Source organism: Protobothrops mucrosquamatus, unplaced genomic scaffold (genome assembly GCF_001527695.2).
Source record: "Protobothrops mucrosquamatus isolate PMUCROS unplaced genomic scaffold, P.Mucros_1.0 scaffold172, whole genome shotgun sequence".
In the NCBI taxonomy this organism is placed as follows: domain Eukaryota; kingdom Metazoa; phylum Chordata; class Lepidosauria; order Squamata; family Viperidae; genus Protobothrops; species Protobothrops mucrosquamatus.
In genome coordinates this window covers 60,214-81,378 of record NW_015386532.1, presented here as the reverse complement: position 1 = coordinate 81,378, position 21,165 = coordinate 60,214, and the positions used below count along the sequence as shown (strand labels likewise).

Here is a 21,165-nt window from a genome sequence, read left to right as displayed (position 1 = left end):
GGGAGCTCCCACCCTCTGGAATGAACTGCCCCCAGAGATCAGGGTGATCCCTGATCTCCCTTCCTTCCGCCGCGCCCTTAAGACATGGTTATTCCAGCTTGCGGGACTGGCCTAGGGGAAACTTTTAGAGGGGGTTTTAATTATATTTTAATTAGATCAAATTTAAATATTTCCTTTTTAACCAATTTTTAAATTTGTATGTTATTTGTGTATTTTTATCTGATTGTTAGCCACCCTGAGTCCGCAAGGAGAAGGGCGGGATATAAATTTAATAAATAATAATAATAATAATAATAATAACAGGATTTAAAGAACAAAAGTTAAGGAATGAAAACACTGCTTTGGTGTAGCTGTGCATTCTCTGACCTATTCATACACAGAGACAAACACACACATACAGCTACACATACGCACAAACATGCATAGTTGAAATAAGGAGATAGCTTTATTTTTTTTCCTACTGGAGATTTTATATCTAATTTTGATGTCTTGATATGTATTCACTTTTGACCTTGATTATCTAATCAACAGAAAAGAAACTCTCTTAAAGACATTGCCGAAGGCAATAGGCTTAATGTAGCAGAAGACAGAAATGAGCGGGTCAATGATTATTCAAGATAACATGGCAAGAAGAAAAGAGACAAGAACCCAAATGATATAGTGACAACAGTGTGTCAAAAAGAAAAAGAAAGGTTGGAACTAGTCCAATGAAGGAAGAAATGATCCCTCAATCCTGCCAGCTTTATTGTTAACAAGTGCTTCTCCACAGTTAACATGGCTTGCCACCTTCCCATTTTCACACAAATGACTGTGGAAACTTAAATTGAAAAGGTCTGTTCAAACACATGACAGCTATCGCATTACATCTGAATTATCATTCCCTTCAATCAGCTACATTTGGCAACATTAGTTAGATTGGTGGTACACCAACAGTTTTATCTTTAATGATGGGGGAAAAATAAATTTAAGTAGTGACAACATGACATATGGAAGGACAGTTACAAAGACATGAACGGTGTGTGCTTTCAAGGTGCCTTCTATTAGGCCGGTAATTTGTGCGTCTCATGGTAGAAGAGCCTTTTCATTAGCTTGCAGATGCAGGTGGAAAAATGCTTTATGCTGCCAATTTTAAAAGTTCCTTACAGACGAAGAATATTAAAAAGAAAACTTGGGAGAACAAAGATGTCACTTATTGATTCTCCAGTATCTAAAGTTCCATTTGAAGTAAACTTTAGCCATTCTTCACAAGTTGATAAATCAGAGCTGATTGTAATCAAAACATGGTGCTGTTAAGAACAATGTTTTAAAACAGTAATTTCATACAAATCACAACATGTGACAGAATATATCAACCATAGCTGATCTTGAAAGAGCCAAGTAGGCGTTAGGCATGGTTACCATTTAAATGGGAGAACACCAGGAAAGCCAGCAAATCTGAGCTATTTTGGGAAATAAAATAAAACCCTAAAAAGATACAACAGCAAAACACATTTAGTTAGGAGCTGTGGAGGCACAGTGGTTAGGATGCAGTACTGCAGACTGACTCTGCCCATAGCTAGGAGTTCGATCCTGACCAGCTTAAGGTTGGTTCAGCTTTTCATCCTTCTGAGGTTGGTAAAATAAGGACCCAGATGGTTGGGGGCAATATGCTGACTCTGTAAGCCGCTCAGAGAGTGCTGTAAAGCACTATGGAGGGGTATATAAATGTAAGTGCTATTGCTATTTGTCAAAGAAAAGTGCATGGACCAGGAATCAAGCTCATTTTGAGTAAATCTTTACCTTTTTTAAAAAAGATTTTTTTAATTCCATCTTTATTATTTTTATTAATAAAGCAAGGCAGCAAACTTACTTAATACTCCTTTCTTCTTCCTTCTCCCCAGAAAAACAACCCTGTGAAGTGAGTTGGGCTAAGAGACAGCGAGTAGCCCAAAGTCATCCAACTGGTTTTCATGCCTAAGGCAAAACTAAAACTCACAACCTCCTGGTTTCTAGCATGGTGCCTTCACCACTAGACCAAAGTGGCTCTATCTTTCCTTTCATATCTTTTAAGAATTAAGCTCCCAAATAAAACATCCGAACTACATGACAAAAGTGCAGAGGCTTCAGTAATATCAAAGGGCATCATCCCTTCTTATTTCTCTTGCTTTCTCCTTTATTCATTACACACAGTTATCTTGTCTTTCAGATACCATTTCATTTGGAAATGTTAGCAGGCAGAAAGAAGAAGATGCTTTCAGTTTATCTACTAGTAAAATAAAATCTATTAAACTTTGATTAAGAAAATAATGCAAGTTGAAACTCTCTATGTCCTTGTAGCAGTACAAGAGAAAGGGAGTATTCTCATTGCAATAAAATAGATCGATGTAATATTGACTAACATCTACCAACAAACAATTTTCCCCCTCAAGATGGATAGACTCTAGGGCCTCTCATTTGTTCCCATAATGGAACCTCTGGGTTTGATAATCCATTCTTGAGAACATCATCAAAGTTATATTTTAACTCATTAAGTCTGTCAGCCTGTTCTATTATTTCCCTGCTAATTTAATATGTGCCTGGCAAACAGACTGTCAGTGATTGTACCCAGTAGATATCTTTTTTAATCTGGGGATTGTGAAATTTTATAAAGAAGAAACCTTGTCAAAGTTTCATTCAGCTGATGTGGCTTCTTCCCTTGTAGAATTGCTGGCTGCTATGGCAATAGTTCTTGTTTTTACAAGTCTGGAGAATGTCTTCCCCTATCTGATCATTCCAACCCAAATTTGAGTTTATTTATTAACTTACTTGATATGGCCACACCCATCTCATAAATTCAACACTGGTAATCCAACATGTCAAAAACAATATAGAAAGTATCAACAAATGCATTAAAATCTACAATAGTATTGGAGAAGACATCCAATAAACACTCAACAATAACATCTCATAGGTCATCTAACCTCCTGACCTTTGTGCTCTGGAGCACGTCCATGTTTTCAGCATCTTGAGAAAGGCCAGCAGGGTCAGATCAACCTGGTCTTGGATGATATGTTATTCCAGAGGAAGAATTGTCTTGATTTGAATGCCATAACGCAAATTAAACTTTCCAACTTTTATGGAAGCTACCTAGGACTTTTGATAACTTGTGTTATAGGAATTTGTACATGGTCAATAAGATAATAAGGGCTTACTTGATTACTTGATCAGGCACTGGCTTATTTTTGAATTGAGGATGTTCCTCCAAAACTGGCTGCACAGTGAAGCATTGTAAATCTAAAACCACAAGAGCTAAGGACATTATACCATTAATGGACACAATCAGTAATCTGGAAACAAAAAAATTGTTTAAGAACAGTCTTTTATAAAATTATCACATAATTAATAAAATTCACAATTCAGCTTAAAAAGTAAGCGTACAACAAATTGGTTGATTAAGTCTATGTTCCAAATAAATTGAACATTATTGATAGAGGGAAATATTTGTTTTTTTCTTCAGCTCAGGTTTGAAAAGAGGGGTCCTTGGTGCTCTCTGAGCTTGGTTGTTATCGTGCAGACCTGTCATTACCTAAATTAGGTAACATTATCACTGCTAGTAAGGGGTGAGTTTTGCTCTCATTTTATATTCTAGTGCCTTGTCCTGTCAGTGTTGGCAAGAATAGTATTTGTGGTTCTTTGGTTGGGCTGTTTACAAACCAAGGTATTACTACTGTGTGCAGTCCAATTCCTTAAGAGTAGTTTGAAGCTGACACACAATTCACTGCCATCAATCATTGACATACAGAGAACTTACAGCAAGCCAATCAATAATATATCTAGCTGATCAACTGGAAAGTGCAAAACACTGCTTTTGACTAATGCCATTCCATTCAGATCTTGTTTCATGTTTTGAGCATGGTATCTAGTAATATCTAAAAAAATGTAAGAGCTATAAACAGGAAGCTGCAGAACCAACCAAGCACTATTCCTTTGTTACATTTTAAGGAACTCTGAAATAACAGCATCTTAGCAAGATGATATACATGTGAATCCTCCAAGAACTAGGAAGAAATACTGTAAGAGTTCTTGCTAGTAGGAATTTGGCCCATCCATATACCCTCCAAAGCTACAGAGTAGCCAAAAAGAAAGGAGATCTGTGTGATTTCAAATATATTACAGTAAAGCTGGAAGCTCAGCTCTCATTATGAGATCACAAGAGCTTAAAGTTGGTTTTCCCTGAGGCACAGTCTTCACATAGAAGACTGATTTAACTTATGCTGCTGCTTTAAGGCATCTTATTCTTCAAATGCACTATTGCAGATTTACAGAGATGCACACTAAAATTATATGGTGCAAAGATTTCAACTGACACTTTGGAGTTTGTATACTATATTTCTGTGAGATGGACATGAACAGGAACAGATTATTAGCAAGAGCTGTTCATGTTGTGATAGAGAAAAGGAATTTGCAGTTGTCTTGTTCACCCTGAAGTGTTGAATATAACCTTAGAAGAGGGCAGTGTTTTCAGTGTAAAGGATTCGTCTATAGCTGTCCTGTTTATGTTTTGAAGCAATAACCTTTTATCATTCCTTCAGAAGCTTTCCTTTATGATGTGGGAGATGAAAAGCAGCTTTTCAGAGGATCAAAAGTACATAAGAGAGGAATCACTGCCTGTGATGGTTGTGCTTGTCTTATTGAGCCAGTCTCAATAGCTGCTTAGTTGGGTCTAAATGAAGAAGACTTTAATTCAATTCCCCATCAGGTCCACAAAAAGAAATATCAGAGGCAAGTGATGATGAACATTCCTACCAATGATACATAAATAACATTGGACTATTATTTATTCTGTACTGAAGATTAGAAGCTAAAGCAGAATAAACCGTGTTTTACAGCAATGAGGATATACAATGAGAGCAGAAACATCTCTAGGATACCCTTTTCAGATCTCTTAGAAAGTATATGACCTTTCTCCAGCATTGCTACCTGATCTATAATCATGTATAATTACTGTAGGGAAATTAGGAATAAATACCTTCTGCCTATTATTGAATTTCAATAAGAGAACTGACAAGCATTTAGCTCAGAGACTCAGAATCAATTGAATGCCAATTAGTATCTGCAGCAGACTTTTACACTGCCAGTCTCCATCTAACTACCAACTCTATCTTCCCATGATTCACTAAGGAAGAGACTGAGAAATGTGATACCTAAATTAAGTAATGGAAACCCTAAGAAAATAGGCTTTCCTGTTCATTATCTCTATTGTGTTCTCAATGATAAATTGCAATGCAGAAAGGCTCTGTTCTAAAGCCAAAATTTGGGCCAAAGGTTCCAGGGTTTAGTAACTTAATCTTGTAATACAGGTAGTCCTCAATTTACGACCACAATTGAACCACATATTTCTGTTGGTAAATGAGAAGTTGTTAAGTGAGTTTTGCCTCATTTTGCGATCTCTCTTGCCATTGTTGTTAAGTAAATCTCTGCAGTTGTTAATTTAGTAACATGGTTGTTAAGGGAATCTGCCTCCCCCATTTGCTGGTCAGAAGGTTGCACAAGGTGATCACGTGACCCGGGGGATACTGCAGCCGTCATAAATATGAACTTGTTGCCAAGCATCTCAATTTTGATCACATGACCATGGGATTGCTGCAATAGTCATAAGTGTGAAAAACGGTCACAAATCACTTTTTCCAGCACCGTCGTAACTTCGAATGGTCACCAAATGAATGATTGTAAGTTGAATTGAGCTTGTCTGGTCAGCCAAAATACATGATGATGAATAATTTGATGATGTGTTGCTGATGTGGATTTATTTGCCTCCTTCTGAAGCAGAATGCACATTCAGAGACACAGAGTGTATTTGTTAACATTTGCATTTAGACAGTATTCTGTATCTGCATGTAAAAAAGAGAAAGGGAATTTACTGCTTCAAAATGTCATACTATATGTTTTAATGTCCTCACTAAAATGATAGGTTGCTCTTTTCAGAGTGCAGAAGAATATTTTTTATTGATTTCTATTGTTTTAAACAAAATCAAATCCAACAAGCAGTGTTTCTAATTAAAAAAACAAAAACCCTGAGCAGTATAAATCATACTTTGGTGGCAATTTTTCTGTATCTGCTGAGCATTCAAGATTATATTTAGGTGAACTTGAACATTCCAACATAAAGGGAGAAAAACTTCAATATCACCCATACATAGTGCTGTTTAAAAATAGACCAGAAAGATATTTGATACAGGCAGGCTTATCTGTGAATTCTGGGATAAAAGCTGCCAGTATGATCAAACCAGGACTCTGAGGAGTTGGCTATTTAATGATTTAAAGTTGTTTAGCAAGATGGCCTTGATGATTTTAGAATGTAACTAGAGGCATTTTTCATTTCTGGAGGTTACTTTAAGAATAATGCACTTCTTTGAAGTTTTTATTTCTTGGGAAGTTTGATTGAATAGGTATTTCACTGCTTAAGCTTCTCTATCATGATACAGGATACAGATATCCACAACTTTCTTTAGGATGTTATGAAAGCATTATTTTTATAGTGTTGGCTAACTCAAGTATTTTAATAGGCAAGGAACTGATAAAAAAGCAGGTAGGACATATGCCCTGGTGGCCATTTGAAACGGAGAACTCTACAGGTAGTCCTCAGCTTACAACAGTTCATTTACTGACTGTTCAAAGTTACAATGGCATTGAAAAAAAGGGACTGATGACCACCATTTTTCACACGACCGTTGCAGCGTTCTCCATGGTCACGTGATCAAAATTTAGATGCTTGGCAACTGGTTCGTATTTATGACTGTTGCAATACAGTATGCCACGGTCATATGATCACATTTTTGTGACCTTCTGTCAATCAAATTCAACGGGGAAGCCATATTCACTTAACAACTCTGATTTAACAACCGGGATGATTCACTTAACAATGGTGACAAGAAAGGTCATAAAAATGGGGCAAAACTCACTTCACAAACGTCTCACTTAACAACAGAAATTTGGGGCTCAATTGTCTGCATAAGTCGAGGACTAAAAAAAAGCAAGAATGCTAATATAGCCTTTTTACCGGTATGTTCCAGAAGAAAATATACTTAGCAGGTCCCACAAACAAAGCAGAAGGTCCTATATATTTCATAGAGGTTAATTTATGATTACCGAGAGCATCGCAAAGCCTTGTTTTCTTGACAAACTTGTGAAACAGAATCATACATTTGTTCTGCTCATTTTGCAAAACAATATATAAATTAAAAGGAAGCATGTGAAGTGGCTTAAATCAGTGGAATTTTTCATATTCCCCATAAACTTTGAATAAGGGTTTTTACTTCAAATAGCTTTTGTTTATTTACTAAAATCCCCTGCTTCTAAGGATACATTGAACAGCAGCATTCTTCAGTTTGTCTTCAGGGGGTGCAGTAGTATTCATTTTTTCAGCATTTGGGAAATGGCTCATCAGTTGTGCTTGAAAGTCTTCCCTCCGCTCATATTCCTTGCCTCGGTAAATGAATATTTTATTCTGTTTTTTTTAAAAAAAGGATAAACACTCTATGTGATTACAAACCTGGTTGTGAACTTGCTAGGAAAAATAAATCATTGTTAAACATAACATAACATCATAATGTTTTTTATCCTGTTCTTCTTAAAAGCTGGAAAGATGGATTAAATATGAAATTCAATACATCAAGACCATAATACTCAACTAAATTGTCTGTTACGTCCCTCTTGAGAAGTAAAAGAGAGAAAGCTGTTTTTCTAAAATAACAACAAGACCAAAATGTGATATAATTGCCACTAGTCCCTCAGTACATTTTCTTGACCCTGGTTGATTGCTAGAAGGCATCTAATACAGTTCTATAGGGAAACTGATTCTTGAATTCTTTGCTTATTATTGTTCCTTTAAAAGCATATTGGAGACGAAGAAAAGAAAATTATAAGATTATTTTTTGCCAGATTGTAAAAATTACCAACAATAAGAATACTTCTGAGAATAGTCAAGGTACCTAAATGTGAGAGCCTTTCAAATGAAATTTCACCTGTGAGCTGTCAATTAGAAATGAATATACACCAGATATAAAATTCATTAGATTTCCTGCTTCATTGTCTTGGCTATTCGTATTGTTGGTTTTATTGTTCATTAAATTCTCTTCAGCTATAAACCATCCTTTAATTATGACTGTCTTGTAAGAATCCTAAACGCTCCCTTATCACTCCATTACCCTCACTATAAACCTTCTTCTAACCTTGAAAGCAAGAGGGAACCCCCCCCCACAATAAATAAAATTCCTTTCTGAAAAAGTGACATTCCATATTGTTACAAATGGCATTTTAGGTAGCTGCAAGACAGAAATTCTTTTCTTGGCAGAACCTCATGAAGACAAATCCCCCCCATTTGTGAATAACTCCATTTCCATGAGTAGAATATTGGCATTCTATAAGGCTACTACAAAATTGAAATTTGTTAAAGACAAAGTATCCAGAGTAGATAATTTACCCTTAGGAATGTGGGGAAACCTTGGCCATAATATCCAACCGCAAAATAATCTGGTTTAGGTCTCAGAATTTTCATGATGTTTTCATAGAATTTGGCTTGCTGAATCTGAAAGGAAAAAGAGATGTAACAGGTCTTTCTGGGATTATATTACAATCAATTCCTCAGACACTAGGGTTATCTTTCCATAGGATCCAATCTGGGTCAGTCCCTGGGAGCAGAGGTTTAATCTTCCAGGCTTTCAGACTCGTTCTGAAACCCATCCCCAGGGAACTTCTCTCTCTCTCCAAAATGTATGTGAAAGAGAAGTTCCCTGAGGATGGCTCTGGCATGAGTCCAAAAGCTTGAAAGACTGAACCTCTGGTCCTGGTGACCGACCTAGATTGGATCCTCCGAGATTATTTTGGGACACATACGTTCGCCTTAATTCAATACTTTTCCATAATTTAAAATATGTAATTCTGATTTTTCTCATTTTCATTAATATTTGTAAATTAATTACTACAGCAAAACCTCAGTTTTACAAATAATTCTGTGTCACCTCAAATGTCAATTAAACCTTAAATTATATAATTTGCAATAATTTAGTGTCACTGGGCTAGAGTTGCAAATGAGAGGATGAGGTATCATAGTCAGGCTAAAATAACTGAAGCGGAACTACAATTATTGTGTAGACAATTGCAAGGCCTACTTGGTAAAGTTTATGGTGTGAATCTTATACAAAGTGATGATCCTTTGGCCAATTTCAAATTGCAATGCTAAGTTCTATAGCTTGATATAAAGCTAAACATAGGAAATAATTGTCTAAAGTGGCCATCAAGGACATAGAGGCAATGTTGTATTTTGCAAATGCCAGTGAATTTAAAAGTCAGCACAATGTGCAAGTCTAAAGTCTATTTGAAAAGTCTATAAAATGAATGGGAACTTTAATTTAAAATGAAATACACTGATTTTTATTTCATGAGGTAAAATCATTTTTATTTACATTTATGTTTCAAAATGATAAAGGAGTTTATAGAATTAGCATTCCTTGTTCTTTTGAAAAACAGCACTAACTTCAACTCATTATGAAACAGTTCCCACCTCAATTCAATGGTTCTAATTTTGGACATTTTTATTGTATTTAGAAAATCAAGTCCCTTAGTAGTTCTGGGCAACTTACAGAATTCTGTAAAAACAATCTATAAAAACAATAATATAAATGAGCTTGGAAAATAAATATATTTTGAGCTTCTCACCTCCAAAGCTGTAATCCTATTGATGAATTAAAAATATGAGATGAGAGTAGTAATGCTGTAAGTATCTTGGGCCTATGGTTTATAAGGTTTCATACATCATTGTGAGTATCTTTGAATTGGGTTGGAAAGCAATTACAGCTGGGCCAGCTGCAATTTCTGGACTGTCTTCTAGGCTATTCCATGAACGATTGCAGTAATCTAGCTTTCAAATTACTCAAGCATACGTCTCAAACAGCAAGTAGGTATGCGCCTCACTTATCAACTGACACTGATTATAAGTGATTCCACTGCTGCTATGAGGCTATCTACAACAGAAGATCCCAGACTGCAAGTAAAAGCCCATTCCAGAGTATCTCCTGACATTTCTTGCCTGAATGTAGTTTCAATTTATTTCCCCTACAGTCCTTTACAGTGTGAGAAAGCAGATCTTCTGGAGACATTAAGTTTCTCAACTGTATGTTGAGTTCTTAGCTCACAGCCATAATATACAAACCTATAACTTACAGAACATCATTTTTTTTGCCAAGGCAAAGAAGGCAGAAATGTCTATTTTATTGATTTGGATTTACTTACCTTCAATATTTTAATTTTTTTTACTCATTTGTCTGAAATAATGATAAACTGGATATATAGATATGTGCTTTGAGCCAGCATTTCACTACTTGTGATTGACTGGAACAGTCCCTGTAGTTTTCTTGGCTAAATTTCAGAAGTAATTTGCCATTGTCTCCTTCTTGGGACTGAGAGACAGTGACTGGCCCAAAGTCATCTAGCTGATTTTATGTCAAAGACAACAGTAGAACTCATAGCTTCCTGGTTTCTAGCCTTAACAAAAACTTTTTCTTGACCAGATTATATCCACTTATAAAAAAACCTAAACCTGGATTACAGAAAGGTTTCAGAAATAAATTTGAAACTACAGACAACTAAAAATCCATAATATTTTTGTAGAATTCCATTCTTACCAAGTTTTGGCTTAGAAGTTCATAATCAAAAATTTCCATTTCATATTGTTCTGCTAGTTCTTTGCACAAGCCTATTGCTTCTTCCCACATCTGCAACATAACAGGAAATTTAGATATATAATTGCATAGCTTTAGAAAAGCTTATTGAATTCTTTATTTATCAGGTTAAATGTCTGCCCCTGTCTCTCTCAGAGCAATCTTTATTCATTATGCAAAATGCTTTGAAATATTACATTAGAACTCCAGAAGAATAATATTTGTGTAACCAGAAATATCTATGCTGAGGGAATACATTTAAGGCCTTGTGATTTATTTTTGCAACAATATTAGGTTCCTGAAAGAACATTGAAGAACCCCAATTTATTTCATTCACACCTCTTTGAGAAGATATGCTCAGACAAACTTTGAGAAAAGACTATGTAAAGCATATTGCTGAGAAGAAAGCACTTCTCCTGAAAGCATGAAAATAATGGTGCTTTTTACAAGACCTGTACTGTCACTTAAACTCTGTCAGGGGTGCTTTGCTTATACCAGTGTGCATTGTGAAGTGCTTCTTCTGCGTATTTTGCACAGCCCTACTTTGTGATATTTACACAGTTTTGCAGATGTCTATATAGTTTACGGGATAAATCAACCTTTGCTGTTAATTTTAATACGTAAGAAATTTACCCATACATCTCATATTTTATACAAATATATTGAAATGTAACTGTCTCAGATACTTGCATTCTCAATGAAGTTCAATGAACCAGCTCTCTACTAATTTACATTAACTTTATACAGGTAGTCTTTGGCTTAGAAAAGACATGTCAAACTCGCAATGTCATGTGATGTCACGCGACATATCAGAACTTTTTCCGGCAATGGGGTGGGCATGATTTCCTTGTGATGCGTCCGGCCCGCGGGCTGGCAATTTGACACCCCTGGCTTAGAACCACACCTGAGCCCCAAATTTCTGTTGCTAAGGAAAACAAGTGGATTTTGCCACATTTTATAGTCTTTCTTGCCCTAATTGTTAAGTGAATCATTGCAGTTTTTAAGTACAGTAAGTGACACAGTTGTTAAGTGAATTGGGCTTCCCCATTTTGCCCCATTTTACAACCTTTCTTGCCCTAGTTGTTAAGTGAATCATTGAAATTGTTAAGTTAGTGACATGGTTGTTAAGTGAATTGGGGCTTTCCCACTGATTTTGCTTGTCAGAAGGTGGCAAAAGATGATCACATGAAGCTGGGACACTGCAACTGTCATAAATATGAGTCAGCTGCCAAGGGTCTGCATTTTGATCACTGACCTTAGGGATGCTGCAACAGTTGTAAGTTTGAAATACAGTCATAACTCACTTTTTTCAGTGCTGTTGTAACTTTGAATGGTCACTAAATGAATTTTATTGTAAGTCAAGGACTACCTGTACAAGGTTGTTAATCTAAAATCTTTTTCAAGTTCAGCTCAATTTTGGTAATCTCACAGACATGTCAGTGTGTGTTTTTGGCAACAGAGGAAATGATTTGATGTTGTCTTCTGGAGTGTTTTTTTTCAGCCGCCAGTCTAGCTCCCAGATATGGGATTTACTCAGTAGTGGGATTCAAATATGTGAACAACTGGTTCTGTATGTGGATGCCGCTTCCGGAAGTCATTTCTGGGCCTGGGCAACAAAAAAATAGCTACCGGTTCTGCCAAACTAGTGCGAACTGGCTGAATCCCACCACATTGACTAGATGTTATCCATCCAAGTAATAAGCAGACAGAGGCCCCCTTACCCTGTTCTAAGTCAGGTATGATGCTTTTTCTCTCATGTAATATCTACAAAGTTTGTGCTTCTGTTCATCGCAGGCTAATCATTCAAATTATAATTTGGCTTCATGTCACAAATATATTATAAATATTCTAGAGGCAACCTTTCACGAAGCCTGACAAAATCACAAGTCCTTTTGCAATGCTTCTACAATTAAATGGATATGACAACAGCAGTACCAAACAGAAGTTGCTACTAAGTGCTAGTGCCTACCTGGGAAATACAAATATTTTCTAAAAACATCTATTAAGTTATTTTGGTGATTTCAGCCTAATCCGAAAACCCTGCATGCCTTTCTTCTTACAAAATAAAATAAACAAGACCAAAACACATTACACCATGTAATTTCTGCATTGCCTGATTCATAGCAATATTTTAATAATGTCACAGACAGCATACAATAACATTCTTCCATAAATTCTATGCTGCAGTATAATGAGGATCACAACCACCCGGCAATTTACTGAACACATATTTTTCTCAATATTAGGCATTACTGCTTTGGGTGATGAAATGAGATTATAACCCATGGCACAAAACTACTCAGCAGGAATTAGGAAGATAAAATTACCTTTCCTTTGTCAAAATATTCTATTATCATCTCATATAGGTGCTCTTTCAGATGACGGTGTGTTTGTGAACTTTGAAATTCTGTTTGCATGACTTGAGGAGTACAGTGTTCGTCAGACCACTGTGAAGAAACATACTCATAATAAATTTGTAAGTTTTTAGCTTTTTTTTTAAAGGTTATCAAAGATTGGTGCCATAATTGGGTACAATATGCATGTAGTACTAATCAGTGACAATACTGTATAAATATGCAAGATAACTTTTTAGACTTTTTCTTTCTGGCATTTATTTATCCTTAGTTAAATCCAAGCATAGCAATTCTATTTTTGAACCTGTATAAACAGTTGTCTCATTAAGACTCCTCTCTTTAAATACACACATTCATTTCTTGACATATCGCTCTTTGTCCAAACTTACAAATAAAACCCATCAAAATATCACACACATTGCATTTATATGCAGCAGTCTGATTTTCATTTTGTCATATTCTTCCCAAATGCTACAAAATGTAAGAGTTGTTTTTTTAAAAAAATACCTTGACTCCTGAAATACATGGGACTAAAAGTTATTTCCATTGGTGCTATCAAATCTGATTTCAAAAACTTTGGTCATGCATCAAGTGAACAGTTACAGCTTTTTATATGTCATAGATGCCAAATTAGAGATTGTCCTGCTTTTTGCCTGAAGATTGTAATTTTCATCTCCATCTCAGTATAGAAACTTTTGGACCTTAAATTCAATTTAAGGAAAGAATAGTTGTGTTCAAAACTCAGTTATGCTGGCTATCCAATTCTCACAAAGGTGTCTTGTTTTTTTCCTTACTTAATGCTGTGCTCAAAAATCCATTTTGTACCATAAAAAAGATTGACTTAATGTGCAAATCTTAAACACTCTCTGTTCTATAAAAGTGTCTCAACCCCACTTCCAGGTCACCACTTTACTTTTCTTGATCCATTTTGTTGCTTTATTTGCTAAGAAAGATCTCTCTGCCTTCTACTCCCAGAAAGAAGACTTTATTCCTGGGAAAAGTGCCTGCTGAGTTTAAATCCTGGCATCTCTCCAACTTCTTTCACCTCTGTAACTTCCCCAGAACAACATGGAATTGAAATTGAAATCCTGAGTCAAGGTCACTTGGTAATACCAAGGAAACTAAGAGGCTTTAAAATACACACATACAGAGAGCCAATATATCTGTAACAGTGTAGAACAACTGATTTTCCCTTCCTTTCCTCTTAAAAGCATTTAATGGTTTAACAAATGCACCGATGCCACGTTTGCGGGTAAAAGTTTGGAAATGTCAGTAGCTTTATATGCACAGAAATGTGAATGTTAATTTGAAGAGTTAATGAAGCAGCAGGTTCCAGAGGGCAGATTAAACTAAGTTTTGAGAAAAATGAACGTCATACTCTTTCATAAACTCACCACAATTTCTCAGTAAGGCCAAGTCTTCTTGCTTGGGAGATACTGAGTGGTACTCTACAAAGCAGCTCACTCATCTTCTGAAGATGCCAGAAACATCAGACAATAGAAATCTGTCTGAAAGCTCATCCCTACTTAACCGTCCCAAAGATTTTAAAAAATATGGCCATATAGTATTCAATACACATCAAAATTATAATTAAAATACTGACATGATTTATTAAATTCTACCTCTGGACTGGACTATGATTTTTTTTATCTATTACTTAGAAAATATGTGTAATCTATCACCGAAGAGTGATTGCCCCTGTTCAGTATCCAACCAGTCAGCTAGGTCTGTTTTGAGGTTTCTCCACTGCATTCCTCTTCCCCTGCTTCTCATTTCTTTCTTCCTAGGAACACCTGAAGAACTTTCACTTATTGTTTATTGCTCCAAATGTCAAAATGCTGTTTTGATTGGATTAGGGATTCAGTGTATGAAAGCACATGTGTGATTTATTCGGATTTCCTCCTACTTTTTTCTTTATAATAGCATAGATACCGGTTGTGAAAGGGAGTTCATTATTTGCATGTAGGAGACTAGTTCAAATCTAGGTTCACCCTATTCCATCAATACATACATAACTATACAATCACTTATTATTTCCTGCAACACAATTTGGTGTAAGGACAATTTCCTCCAACTCTTGACTTTCCAGTACTTGAGCTCAATTGCAAATAAGCAACTTGCCTTCAGAAGGGACGCATGCAGCAGAAGGGTATATGCAGCTTCAGTGTAGTTCTCAGAATCTAAATGAAGGTCCCGAAGTTTATACAGATACCTGTTAATAGATGCAGCAAAAAAAGAGAGAGATCTTTAATATCAGCATTATTTTAAATTCATAAAATATGGATCTATCTCTATTACTCTACCCTACTAGAATGACGAGAACTACTACCAAAATTTAAATATGACTCCGTAATAAGTCATTGAAGTATCAGTCACATGAATTAACCATGTTCCACATTTGGTTGATTCGGTCATTATACTTCCAGTTTCTATGATTTTGAAGTTAAGTTTGAAAACATGATTATATTGTCAAGTTAAAAATGCATTGTCCTGCCTCATAAGAGAGGATTTACATTCTGGGGTTTTCAAATCGTAGCACTTTATAGGCTGTCTAATGAGAAAAAGACTTCTGCATATATAAGGACTGAAGTTTTATTTTTCCCAGCTGAAAAAAAAGGTACGCACACAAACACACACATGCATACACACACACATACAGCACTGTCCATATCCTGATAGCTTCCCAATTAAAAGATAAGATATGAAAATTACATAAAATATAATATATATTCTCTAATATACTTATACATATAATTTGTATTAAATAGTATAGTAAATAATAGAATAAGAGTATTATATATTATGTAACTGAAAATATGAATGTGTATATAACTGAGACACACAGATGTCATACTGTATATACAAAAACATGTTTATTAAGAGGCTAATATCTTAAAGAAAGACAAATTTAGAATACAGCTTTTATTCATAAGATTTTTATTTTTTATTATTATTGCAAAAGAAAGTAAATAAAAATAAAAAATAAAACTACGGTTCATTTGGATCAGCAAGACATTCTGAAGATGTCTCACTCTAACTACAATCCAGCTTAACATACCTGCCTCTTCTAATATACTTGTTCAAAAGATGTTGAATATAAATTGAAAATTGGAAAGTCAAATTTGTACTTGTTACATAAATCAAAGATGCTGATCTCAGTCTGTGATTTTATACAGCTCACTTAAAGGCTTTTTTGCTGCAAAGGCTTTTATTTCTCATTCCCTATCTCTCTATCTGAATAGCTTTATATCGACCAGAAAAACAACTCCTGTCACAGAATCTCATTCAACTGAACAAGCTAAAAAATATTGTTTCTACGAAAAGAGATTTGATTTCTCATCTGATTCCAAAAGAAAGACTACAATTGTTGCAAAATTTATGATAGATTTTATTCAATTCATCATAGTCAATATGTCCTTTATCTGCCAATTTTAAATTATGATCCTCCTTATTTAAATTACATACCTTTCCCCCAAAACTAAAGTATATGAGCAACTTTGACAAAAATATGTGTTGAGCCTCTGTAGAACATAAAACAAAATTTCTGGGATAATAATGTACTATAAATCCATGTGTAATCCTGAAGATTATGCAAAGAAAACAACACTGATCTTTTCAGTGATAAGTGTAATCAACAGAGCAAGTACTATACCTTATATACATTTCTTCACGATTAATTTCCTTGTAGAAATTCTAGGAGGAAAAATGAATAAAATTTGATTAGTCCTGTGTTCAAACATGATTGGGATGATTCTTTTTACAATATTCTTCAAATATGCATAATTTCTTATTCAGGGAGTAATTTTGCTTTGTTTCATTTTTAAAATCTCAAAGCTTTCAATTAATGTTAACATAAATATGCATTATTTATACATTACTGCCCACTGAAACCAGCGTGGATAGAATTCATGATCATGGTAGAATTCATGGTAGAGCAGCAAATTACTGACAGCAGTCATGAGGATTTTAAAAAATACTCTGTTTTGCATGAATGCAAAAAAATGATTTTCATCACAGCAAGTTTAATAAAATGTTTTTGTTTGTGAAAAAAAGAGAGAAAACTTTAATCTTTTTCTTGATAGAGCAAGAATATATTGAGCAGGCTGTATTTGAAATGTATTTCAAAGTTCCATTTTTGTATGGAACTTTTACTCCCTTCTCCACTTAAAACCATATACAGGTAGTCCTTGACTTAAGAGCATAACTAAGCCCAAAATTTCTGTCGTTAAGTGACACATTTGTTAAGTGAGTTTTGCCCCATTTTTACAACCTTTCTTGCCGCAGTTGTAAAGTGAATCACTGCAGTTGTTAAGTTAGTAACATGGCTAATTATGTGTCTCTGACTTCCTCATTGACTTTGCTTGCCACAAGGTCACAAAGAGAATCACATGATCTTGGGACATGGCAATCATTATAAATATGAGTTAGTTGCCAAGCATCTGAATTTTGATTATGTGACCATGAGGATATTGCAATAGTCATAAGTATGAAAAACAGTCATAAGTCACTTTTTTAGTGTTGTTGTATCTTCGAATGGTCACTAAATGAACTGTGGTAAGTTGAGGACTGCCTGTATTACATATTCTACCTGGCAACAGAAAAGATGATGGAGGAGATCTTGATCATCTGAGAAGGAAAGAATGACTTAGAGGGAGCTCAATTTCTCTTAGGAATGTGCATTAAATAAGGATTATTGTGGCCTAGGAGATGTAGGATGATCTAAGTCAGACATGTCAAACTCGCAATGTCATGTGACATTGTGCAACGTATCGAGACGGTTTTGCCATTTCTGGCAATGGGGTGGGCGCGGCTTCCACATGACGTGTCCGGCCCCTCGGGCCGGCAGTTTGACACCCCTGGTCTAAGTATATAAACAGTGAGTTGTGAAGTACACTACTCAGTGAAATACTTAGCTCATTCATGAAGTCACTTAGGTATCCTGCCTTCCCTTTCAACCACAATATAAGGACAATCATTTTCACCAATCTTATAAAACTGTGGCAAGTTAATAAAATTAGTGAGATCAATCTGAACATTCAAAAAGTGCCAAGTACATTTCATTACTTAATTAATTCAATTTATATGCCTGTCCACTCGAAATTCTGCCTGCAACATCAGGCAGAAAACAACATTAAAAACAGCAATCCAGAAAATAAAGGTGACACAAGAGAATACATCCAAACACCCATAGCGTGATGTCAAATGTTACATCTCTGTTTCTAGTTTAAATTATAAAATTTGGATTACATTGTTGGAGTTTTCCTCCCAAATAAATGAAAACATGGTGGGTTGCAGTTTCCACTTTCCTGCTATAAAACTATCTATAATAATGTCATATAATAGTTGCTACTATTGTCCAGCTTTACAATACAGTAAGGCAGGGGTGGGCAACCTTGGAAAATACTGGCTGGCTGGGGAATTCTGGGAATTAAGGTCTTAAAGTTGCCAAGGTTGAACACCCCTGCAGTATGGGCTTATAGACTTTGTAAATTGCTCCAAATTAAAAACTTTAGAACTTTATGCAAATCTTTAAGGTACCACATACCAATAAATTCACAGTGCAACTCATACGATTGTCCTTGCTTTCATCATTCATTACAGCGCGATAATCCAGTAGTTTTTCCAAAAGACCTTTTATTAGGCTTACAAACATTTCAACTGACTTGGCAATCTTAGGAAAGCTTGAAGAGCACTCGGTGAGTCTGAGAATGTAAAAGAAAACAATGAGCATTTGCCTAAAATGTTACAACAAATTTGTGATCGAGTGAAGGAAAAAGCGAGGCAGAATAGTGGATGCATACTTCATAATTTTTGGTTGTTTTGAATATTGGTTGTTTTGAATATCTGTTTAAACACCAACAAGGTACTATTTAAGGCAACACAGTGATCTGATCCAAGGAATAAAAAGGGGAATCAGAATATATGTTGATATATTTATTATGTACCTGTTGGCATCTCTTTCAATCATACATGCTGTTGCCTAGATCTGCAGTCATGTAAGACCAAGATCTGTCAGATGTTGTAACAGGTACAACAGGTATTCTGAATTATCCCTTCTCATTTGAATTCATACTGCTGCATGATCCTAACACTTTTCATCTATGTTACAAAATGTTCTCTCTTCAAAAAGCACTCTACTTCTGGGATGTTTGGGGAAAAAACAGGAGTGCTTCCACCAATTATTCACTCTGGCTGTTAGTTATCAGATATAAAAATATAGATGAGAATCTATAATGTGTTGAATTTCATTAGATTCTGCCATCTCATGTAACAATTCAATTGAACAGCACTGAAGAGTGTCAAGGTGAAATACTGCAATGCTTTCAGTGGCATTTTCTAGGCCCCTCTCTAATTTTGAAAGTGCAGATGATCATCGTTTTATACATTCCAAAGCAATATTTTTCCGCAGATCCATTTAATGTCTTGTCTAAAAATTTTGCCTCTCAAAAGAACTCTCCCACTGTGGAGGCTTGTGTTTAATTCCGTATTAATTCCTCCTTTCATTTGAACGTTGTAGGTTTTAATAGTCTGGGTAGTTTTGAGACAGCAGTTCCATTGTTTAGGGGAAAAAATAAACATTAGTACATTTCAATGTGATAACTAACAGTTGTTATGTGACTTTAAAACTCTTGGATTTAATCCATTTGGGTTATATTTAATGTTACATAAAAAGCCAACCATTTATACAAAATACCTTTCCCTTCAAAACATTCCAAATCTGTTTTAGAAAATATTTTAATTCTCCCAAGGAGATCTACTGTATGATGGAAGATACATGATAAAACTGTTCCAGTTTTTAATTCTGCTGGTTGATTGATACATTTGGATAAAACCTTTTTGGCTTGCCAAGGGGTGTGTAGTATGAGCAAAGTATTTTGTAATACTTGTTAGTATTATGAATTAAAAAGTAACATACAGAGATAACTTTGTCTGCATTCAAGTTTTAGGAATTGAAATTGCTGGTATGGAAATACCCACTCAATTAATCGTGGTTAGAAAACAAAAGATTTTTTTCCCTGCCAAAATGTACCTCTGAGATCAAAATGTTGCCCTCCAAAATATTATTTCTTGGAAAGAAGAACAGATTTTACTAGTACTTTTCTAATATAATCCCAAATGCTGGACAGATGGAATTGCTGAGTCTGGTGAAGCTTTTACGGTTTTGGTTTCACCTAAATTCAGTGTATTCTAAAAACAAAATCCAGTCACAATTGTTTGTTTAATAGGATCTTATCCATTGATCAGTCTCTAAATCTGGATGATTTAGCTGAATTATGAGAGATTCAAAAAAAAGGGTAAGGTAATCTTTACATAGCACACAATTAAAATAAAGGAATTTGCAGCTGTGAGACTGCACAGTAAAGACTATATATTTGAGTGGCTTTCGAAGAGAAAGAAACAATTTTCATGGAGGATGAGTATCCATGACTACAATTAATGATAGCTATATATTATCTCCAGAATTGGAAGTGACCTATCTCTGACCACCAGTTGTTAGGAAATACAGGCATTAATGTCAATATGTTTTGTGGGTGGGCTTTCCATTGGTATACAAAGGGAAACAGGAAGAGATATATCTTTGGTTTCTTCAAGGAAAGCTTGTCTCACATTCTCATTTTTGTTCAGGGCAAAAGTTGAATTAGTCTCGGTGGTAGTAGCTGACAGCCTTTTGGATACAGTCAGTAGCAAGCACAGGATTTATTACACTAAACCAGAAAGTGAGATGCAATCCACCCATAGAGACAGGGTTTTATTTCTGTGATGAGCTTTCCGTCACTTTCCTTCTGGAAAGTTGATATCTGGAAGAACATTAGATTTGCATATGTTTGTAATTTTACAGGTGTACACTTTTTTCATTATCTGTTCTCTTTTAATATCTCTATGTGTGCAAAGCACAGGCAAATGTTATTTTTGCTACTGTTTGATTATGGATAAATGTCAGTGCTAGAGGAGAAATATTATGCCATTATTTCTAAAGGAAATTTAGGTCATTTTATGGATATAAAGTATATATAAGATGTGATTAATAAATCCTGGTGGGCTATAGAAATATTATAGTAGTTGAAGATTGAAAATGTATATAGCTCCATCCATCATCTGTCTGTCCGTCCGTCCGTCCGTCCGTCCGTCCGTCC

The 21,165-nt window shown here is 35.3% G+C and overlaps 1 protein-coding gene across 1 annotated transcript in view; it reads right to left on the bottom strand.

The window, feature by feature from the left end:
* The window catches only part of LOC107285398 (dedicator of cytokinesis protein 2-like), a 99,141-nt gene that overhangs the window by 29,875 nt on the left and 48,101 nt on the right, over positions 1-21,165 (bottom strand). The window contains exons 8-15 of the mRNA XM_015813578.1: positions 18,576-18,732; positions 16,683-16,723; positions 15,152-15,242; positions 13,004-13,123; positions 10,641-10,730; positions 8,441-8,545; positions 7,324-7,465; positions 3,171-3,252 (exon numbers count right to left, since the gene is read on the bottom strand). Coding sequence (XP_015669064.1) covers positions 3,171-3,252; positions 7,324-7,465; positions 8,441-8,545; positions 10,641-10,730; positions 13,004-13,123; positions 15,152-15,242; positions 16,683-16,723; positions 18,576-18,732 — 828 coding nt within the window. The remainder of the gene's footprint in view (positions 1-3,170; positions 3,253-7,323; positions 7,466-8,440; positions 8,546-10,640; positions 10,731-13,003; positions 13,124-15,151; positions 15,243-16,682; positions 16,724-18,575; positions 18,733-21,165) is intronic.